The sequence below is a fragment of the Vigna radiata genome, unplaced genomic scaffold (genome assembly GCF_000741045.1).
Source record: "Vigna radiata var. radiata cultivar VC1973A unplaced genomic scaffold, Vradiata_ver6 scaffold_324, whole genome shotgun sequence".
Lineage (NCBI taxonomy): Eukaryota > Viridiplantae > Streptophyta > Magnoliopsida > Fabales > Fabaceae > Vigna > Vigna radiata.
In genome coordinates, this window is record NW_014542911.1 from 160,765 (window position 1) to 169,040 (window position 8,276).

Consider the following 8,276-nt stretch of genomic DNA (forward strand, 5'->3'; position numbering starts at 1 on the left):
CTTTTATGTTTCTGCAACCAAATGTGTGATATCAGACACGAAGAACAGGAAATTATGATGCAATTGGTGAATCCCTTATATACTGCAAACTGTGGATGAACAACATTAAAAATAATTAATATATTCATGTAAATTTTTATTATGCATGCATTATCACAATATTTAGTTAATAACTACAAAATTGTCTTTGTTCTAATTTTTGAAATAATTATCATATTTATACTATATAGTTTGTGATAACAATAGAAAAAGACTGTTAAACTCTAAATACATGTTACATATCCAAAATGTTTTCATGTGTATTCGCTAAGATTGGACCACTTCACAATATCATTGTATTCATTAATATATTACATGTATGCATTGTTTTCTTTAATAATTTCATGAAAGATATTTTTTTTTTGTCTGCAAAATTATTTTATATTAATAGTGTTTAAACTGTTTTAAATAGTAATATAAATGAAATGCATTATCGATATAACTTCCTAATACAGACCCAGATATAAAAAACAAAAAAAAAATGTATATATGATGAATTTAAACATAAACAAACTTTAATAAATTTGATATTGTTTAACGTTATTATTTTTATGGTATTTTTATTTAAAAACCTATTCCAGTAAAAATAGACAAAAATAATTAGAACTATAATTTTTTAACTTAATTCTGAAACAAAAATATAGATTTGTTTTCTTTTATCCAAAGTATAAAATTAGTATCTATAACGTATAACATTAATAAAGGGGATATTTTTTTTTTTTTAACAACTTTTTTGTGTATACAAATTTTTATAATTTTATCTTTAAGCATTCTTTAAAACTGAATTGATTATCCACTATAAAAAAAAGAAAAAAATCTACCAATATAATAAAAGAAAGCTATGTATGATAAAAGTATAAAAAATATTTATTTTTATATTATTTCTTATGAAGTTTTTTTACAATTTAATACTTACTTGATTATTATAAGGTTTAAACCTCTTTTTGGTTCCTAAGTTATAAGTAGATGTTCAGTTTAGTCCCGTTTTTAAAAATGTAAATCTTCGGTCTCTAAGTTATAAAAAAATGTATCAAATGAGTCATTTTTTAACTTGAAATCCTGTTTTTGGTTGTTTCTTAATAATCGTTACATCTTTAGATTACTCTGATTTGTTTCTTAATAATAAGAGCACTTTAGATTGCTCTTTGTAATTTGACTGTGAACATAAAAAAAGGACTCATTTGATACATTTTTTATAACTGAGGAATCAAAGGTTCACATTTTTAAAAGCGGAGACTAGACTGAACATCCGCTGATAACTTAGGGACCAAAAAGAAGTTTAAACCTTATTATAATAACAAGTTTTTTATTTTTTTGTTATCATAAAAGTATAAATGAAATTAATCGTTTTAACTTGTCATTTGGAAAGATATGTTTCTTGCGTCGTCTATAGATTTAAATTGATCTAATTAAGCCGACTTTCAACTCCTATTTTTTTTTTTCTTGGAATACTTTTCCACCTCATGCTCTAATTCATGTTTGTATAAAGGCAATTTTAAGGGTATTATCCAAACCCATTCGAAAAGAAATTCTTCTACGGTTTTCATGCTAATTCATGTCTTCACACAGGTTTTTGTTTTAAAATAATTAAACATTTTAGTGTTCTATTAACTTCTATTTATTTATAATTTCTTAACTCTCTAAAAGCACCGATTTTGGTATATGACCTCCAAAGGGGCTGTCGTTCCAAGAATGGTAGCTCGATGTGCAGAAAATCATTGTCAGAACTATGCTATTCAAATTAATTTTCACAAGAATATTCATTTCATAGAAAACGACAAGAATAAATTGAATGAGATCCCCGCTATCTCTCATCCACTTGTTATTCTTACACACCTATTTTTCAGTCAACGATCGGTCAATTTCTCATTTTCCAATTTTCCTTTCAAATAATTTTTTGTATTCCTTTGACTTCTCAACACAGTAAATAAATTTCGCGCAGAGTAGCTCAGCTCAAGCAGAAAGTACACGTCTTGTTATCTCAAGACACTAATCTTACAACTTACCAAAACTTCAGGGCATTGAATTTTTGCCTGCGAACATTACATCTGAATTTGGAGAACTGTACAATTGAATGTTCAGCAAGCGAATTATGCAAACAGGACTTTACTCGTATAATGCATGAAACTGAAATGCAATATTTTGCGTCTTTGGTTTACGAGACAACAAACTATCTTTCACGTGTCCTAAGTTAAAAATGGATTGGAAAAAACTGATCCCAAACACACCATTTGTACCATTGGTGTTCAACGTCTGTTTTTGCTTGTCTTTGTTTGGCCTCAACTGGTAAAGAAATACTCAGTTAATTGAGCAAACCTAATGAATGAATTAAAACCCCACCAATTTAACCATACAACAGCGTTTAGAATCAGCACATTAGAATACGCAAAGGTTGGTTTCTTATGTGTCATAAATAAAACAGCATAATCTTCAAAACCAAATGATTAAACTCCCACCTAAACTATAGAAAATGGCAAACTACCATTACGCTATGGGAGACAAGATGAGAAAGACTAAAGCATCACACACTATACAAGCAATGCCATGTAATATTGATCATCAAATTTGGAAGAATGTAAATCCCAAAAAGTAAGTCAAAAGCACCATGCCGACACTACGCGCACAATGGCAATCTTCTAGTAACAATCATATCGAGTGAGGAGACAAATACCACAGTTGAAGCCAGAAAGTGGGAAGACTCATTTACCACAGTGGAAGCCACCACAAACGGAAAGAACAATAATGAGAATCAAGGCAATTAAGATACCCAGAACGATTAGCTTTATCTTCATGTTTTGGAACCACATCTTTCTCCTAATCTTGGTTCCCTGCTGCCTGAAATCCTGAGCCTGCAAGATCAATTTAACTGATGAGCCACAGAAAAATTATATTTAAAAGACATAAAAACAGTACAATAAACTATCAATTCCTCTGCGTCACAGCAGCCATAATATTAAACAAATTCAATGTTTGAAGGGAAACAAAAAGGAAGAATACAACACAACATGAATGCACGAGAGCTACATATCAAAATGCTAACCAATACTTTCACAGTGTGATAGGCCTGCCCAACTGATGAATTAGAAACATACAATATGTGGTCAAAGTTTCCTCAAACTGGTGAATATAAAGAGAAATTTAGTATTCCCGAGTCAGTTTGTAGATGACTGTGTCTAATACATAATTATTTCTATACTATTGACAACAAATAACACCAATAAAAAAGCGAGGTTTAAAGAGTATGAGGTGTGTTGAATCTCTAATCATCTATTATTTCAAATTTACAAGATAAGACATCAGTAATATTAGCAAAAAATGGACCTGAGAACGAAGGTTCTCTGTTTTATCCACCAAAAGCTCGATTTTCTCCCCACGGTCAAGAACCTGCCAAATAGAATAAAAGTCACGGCAACTTAGTAATACAGTTACAGGAACATATAAGTTTCAATTCAAACCCATACAGACAAATATGCTCACCACAAAAAAAAAAAAAAAAAAAGAAAAGAAAAGACTAGCACAGAATTTTACCCTCGTAACGCAGTCCATCCACTCATAGCAAAAAAGATAATTGCCTTACCTTCTCAATATTTTCCATCATAACTCCTTTGACTTCTGACACCTGAGCTTTCACTTTAGCAAGCTTGCTGACTTCCTCTGGATGATCAACACAATACTGCATCTGTTCCTTCAACTTAGGTCTATACTACAACAAATATTTCACAATAATTGATCTCATTACAGAAGAGATTATAAAGACAAATTTGCATTTCACATATATACCCAAACTCTCTGTTGAGGCTCTGAGCGGCGGCTGTTGCTGCTTTTCCTCCAGCATACTTTTTGGTAAAATCCTCCTTGATTCGTTCAAGGAAAGCAATTGGAATCTGCCGTCCAGCAGATTCAACAGCAACCACACAATAAGCTACAATATTCAGCGGCATTTAGTTAGTCCTAACTAACTTAAAAAACACAGTCAAGCTACTTCCAATAAAAAGGCATCAAAAGGAGGAATTTCCAAAACAAAACAAAAAAAACATCAGTCAATAAAAAAAATATCACCAACAGAAAGCAGAAATTTCCAAAAAAACACAGTCAAGCTACTTCCAATAAAAAGGCATCAAAAGGAGGAATTTCCAAAACAAAACAAAAAAAACATCAGTCAATAAAAAAAATATCACCAACAGAAAGCAGAAATTTCCAAAAAAACACAGTCAAGCTACTTGAGAGGAAATCTAGTGAGTCTTTCGCTCCTCACTTGTGTATATATTTCACTCATAAAAGGTAGGCGTACAAGAGAAGAAAAAAGAAAATGGAATAGGAGACAGCCTGTGACCCTTCTAGATCAAACATCAAAAAACAGCTTTATAAAAAGCTGTCCCACACATAATGAGAAGGATTGTTTTAACAAAGCTAATAGCAATAAAGTCAGAATTAAACATTTATAATTCCATATAGTTCATCTCCAGAAAAACCAAAAGATTTCATTCAAAACCCTTACAACACTACTAAGTTTTCCTCAATCATCTAAATGGTTTTAAGAGAAATCCCTGACCGTGATTTCACAACATCAAGGTTTTTGGACTCTGCATGATGGTCGAATCGCACTCCAACCGCAACTGTGGCCACATCAACCACAATTTTCCACAAGTCAAGAATTGTGATGAAACCACAACTGCAATTTAAAACCTTGATCATCCTCTTCAACGGCTACTAAAATAATGATAAAATTAATCTATATCCCTTACCATCCACAAATAGCTTTACTAAAATTAGAAATGGTGCTTTGTCATAAGCCAGTGAGCACAAATCGGCTTCAATAGACACAACACAATGCTACAAACTACCATACATGCCTATAAACATAACATATGAATTATCCAAATACTTCACTGCTTCCATTTCCGCGTTTACTTTTTGTTTATCACATTCGAATAACAAAGTTCGATCCCCAGGCGTTAACCTAATCATGTCAGGCTACACACGCCGGGTACCGAACTCTATTTCTGTTTCTTTTTTCATTTCTAGCACGCAGATCAAGAGGTAACGGACATCGCACATCCAAAGTCGATGAAGATCGGACGAAGCATATTTTAAACATTAATCCGATATTTGAACCGTCCGATCTTCATCAAACAGCGCTAGTTTACATCAGCGCGGGCGCGTAAGCGCACCAAATCCGGTTCCGAGAACAAACACAGTAAAATCACAAAACGAAAGCAGATCAGCGAAACAATACAACAGGTAGATATATATACAGAGAGAGAGAGAGAGAGAAGAGTTACTGAATCCGTTATCGACGAGGTAGTTGAAGGTGTGGCCATCGCAGTTGTAAGTGAACTTGTTGTTGGAGGAAGGGAGTTTCTGGAGGCACTGCTCCGCCACGCCCGTGAAGTTTCCAGTGAACTCGGTGTACTCGGCGAGGATCACGGTGCCGCGAGCGACGAAGCTGTAGATCAACGATTGCTGCCCCATCGCCGGAACCACAACGGCAGCAGAACGAACAACACCGCGCGACTCGGAGAGGAAGGTGACGTGGCAGGTTAAGGAGAGAGAAAGAACGAAAGAACGGCAGCGGTTGTAGAAAGAGAAAGCGCAGAAGAAGAACGAGGAGGCTTCGTTCTTCCGCTGTACACAGACCGTGTTTGGTTTTGTTGGCTTAGATGTGAAGCAAGCGTGAAATAGAAGAAAAGGGGGTATACGTTGTTAAAATGCCCTCGACTTTTGTCCGTTATTACCAAGTGCCACGCCACTTTCAAATTTCGCTGCCATACATTTTCAAATTGGTTGAGGGTTTTCGAAGAGTGTCCTTCAAAGTCCTTCTCTAGAGGTACGTCACATTCACACCTGAGTAAGAAGGGTATTCTTTTAGATTTTGGATTGTACAAATTTTAAATTAGAAAAAAATTATATGTCTCTGTTTTTCTTAAATAAATTTAGAATATAATTTAAAATTGTTGACTCAACTCAAATATGGTCTTTTTTTTAACTAAATTCGTATGAAATAATCTAATAATGTGTTTTAAAATGTTTCAATTGATACCAATTTGATTATTCACAAATTTCATCAATACGTTGCACATGCTATTAATTTAACTTCGGATTTTTTTTACAATAGAAATTTTTTATAAAATTGATCAGCAAAACATTATTGTATATATTTTTAATTAGATTCGCATCCTAATATTAATATGTAGAATTTACGGCTAGCACCTATAAAGAAGTTGTATAGTAAAAAGAAATTACTACACTAAATCTTTATTGTTATATGTAGTATAAATATTTGACTAACTTTCTGTTGATATTTTCCTAAGACAACAGTGTAAATCACATCATTTGTATAGGTAGGGATGTGTAAATAGGACTGAAGTGCACTGTACTCCTAAAATCAATTTGTACTGAACTAAAAACTAATTTGTCTAAACTGAACTGAACTGTAAAATAGTGGTTTTTGTTTTATTAAACTGGACTGAACTGAACTATACTAAATTGTACTAAACTACAATATAAATTGAACTGAAGTACTGACTATACTAATTTTAAACTGAATTGTACTAATTTTAAATTGAATTGTACTAATTACAGGTCGGATGACACTATTTTTCTTAATTACTCTTTTACCCCTTCTCAACTCTTGTAAATTTTTTATTTTGGTTTTTTAATATTTTTATATTACTAACAAATTAATTAATTTCATATTTTTTAAATTATTACAAAAGATGTCATTTTTTTATTTTAATTCCTGTAAAATAATTTTCTTCAATTTTTATTCTTCCAAAAGTTTTCAATAACTATTTTCTATTTTTTATTCTATTTTATATAATTCTATAACATTTACAGCAATTTATTTTCAACAGATAAATAGAAAAGTAATTTAAACAATTCAGAAAATAATAGAATAAAATAGTGCGACTGTAGTGTCTCTCAAATTTTAATGATGATCAACGTAAAATTAGAAGAATGACCCACCAGAACAAAATTGAGAAAATGTAAAACAAAACAGTAATGTAATTTACGTAAGATAAAGCATTGAATCCTATTTTCAAACACATCTTTAAACATGAGTTGAATTTGCTAACAAATTATTTGAAAGTTTTTTTTTATTTAGTTATCTTTTTCTGTTGTATTTTAATATTTAGTAAATTTGATTGTTTATTAATAAAAAATATTTAGTAAAACAGTTTGTCTAAACAAAAAAACATGAATATTAATAAAAGTAATATATATTTATTGATAAAAAAATTTAAAAATTTGTGATAAAAAATTTTGTCTTAAAAAATTAATTATTAATTTTTTATGTGAATGGTTTCTTTATTAATATTTTATTATTAAATAATGTTTTCTTCAAGACAAAACAGTTGAACGAGAATTAGAGAAGAAGAAAGAGTAGATATAGTTCTCACAGTTAACTGAACGAAACTGTTATAAGTTCAGTTTTTAAAAACTGAACCATAAAATAGTATACTAAACTTTTAGTAAAAGTGGATCAGTTTTTTTTAGTATAATATAGTACAGTTAACTATAGTACAATACAGGTCAGTTATTTTCGCCCAGCCCTATGTGTCGTATGTCGAGTGTTGAATTCTTCCTGTCAAAGATTACGTGCTCTTATCGTAAGTGTATCGTGTGTCGAGTTTGCAGGTGCTTTTTACCACAATCGTACCATGTGTAAAAGATTGTATAGTATCGAGGGTTGCATGTCATCTACCGAGAGTCGAATGTTGCCAACTAGGTGTGAAGAACTAAAATCAGTTCTGCTTACTAGAACAAGTGCCATTTACCAAGAGTCAGATGTCGCCTACTAGGTACAGACAACTAGGATCAGTTATCACTTACTAAAAAAAGTGTCATATACGAAGATTCAGATATCACATATTAAGTGTCAACTATCATAACAAACTTTATGTATCGCTTGCCAAGGTTCATGTGACATCTATGAGAACTATTTTTCGTTTGTCGAGTTAAAGGTGAATTACTCAATGACAAGTCGGTTTGTCCGAATGTCTCTATCCGACAACAAGTTGACCTATGTGTTTGTTTCTACCTAGCCATAAGTCGACCTTGTATGTAACACCCCTTTTAGGTATCTGTGTATCTTGTTTTTATGATTGTTTTATCGGTAGCTTACCTCATACGCATGTGTTATGTGTATGTGAAAACAAAATTATCGACGACGATCGTATAATGTATCATACGTGAGCATATGATATTGTAGATATTCGAGAAGTATGATAGATGTG

At 31.7% G+C, this 8,276-nt stretch overlaps 1 protein-coding gene across 1 annotated transcript; it reads right to left on the bottom strand.

The window, feature by feature from the left end:
- Positions 1-2,345: 2,345 nt before the first annotated feature.
- LOC106752422 (vesicle-associated membrane protein 722) lies at positions 2,346-5,715 on the bottom strand. The gene is made up of 5 exons (XM_014634104.2): positions 5,322-5,715; positions 3,820-3,961; positions 3,617-3,737; positions 3,361-3,423; positions 2,346-2,888 (listed from the first exon to the last, which is right to left on the bottom strand). The coding sequence occupies exons 1-5, from the start codon at positions 5,509-5,511 to the stop codon at positions 2,739-2,741; spliced, it is 666 nt and encodes a 221-aa protein (XP_014489590.1). The 5' UTR covers positions 5,512-5,715; the 3' UTR covers positions 2,346-2,738.
- Between the last annotated feature and the right edge of the window lie 2,561 nt (positions 5,716-8,276).

Bases quoted from the DNA above. Each gene is read 5' to 3' on its own strand.
- LOC106752422 (XM_014634104.2), bottom strand. From the start codon at position 5,511: ATGGGGCAGCAATCGTTGATCTACAGCTTCGTCGCTCGCGGCACCGTG. The intron at 3,738-3,819 runs GTATATATGTGA...GTTGTAGTATAG, and splicing joins AGCCTCAACAGAGAGTTTGG to ACCTAAGTTGAAGGAACAGA. The intron at 3,424-3,616 runs GTAAGGCAATTA...TCTATTTGGCAG, and splicing joins TGATGGAAAATATTGAGAAG to GTTCTTGACCGTGGGGAGAA.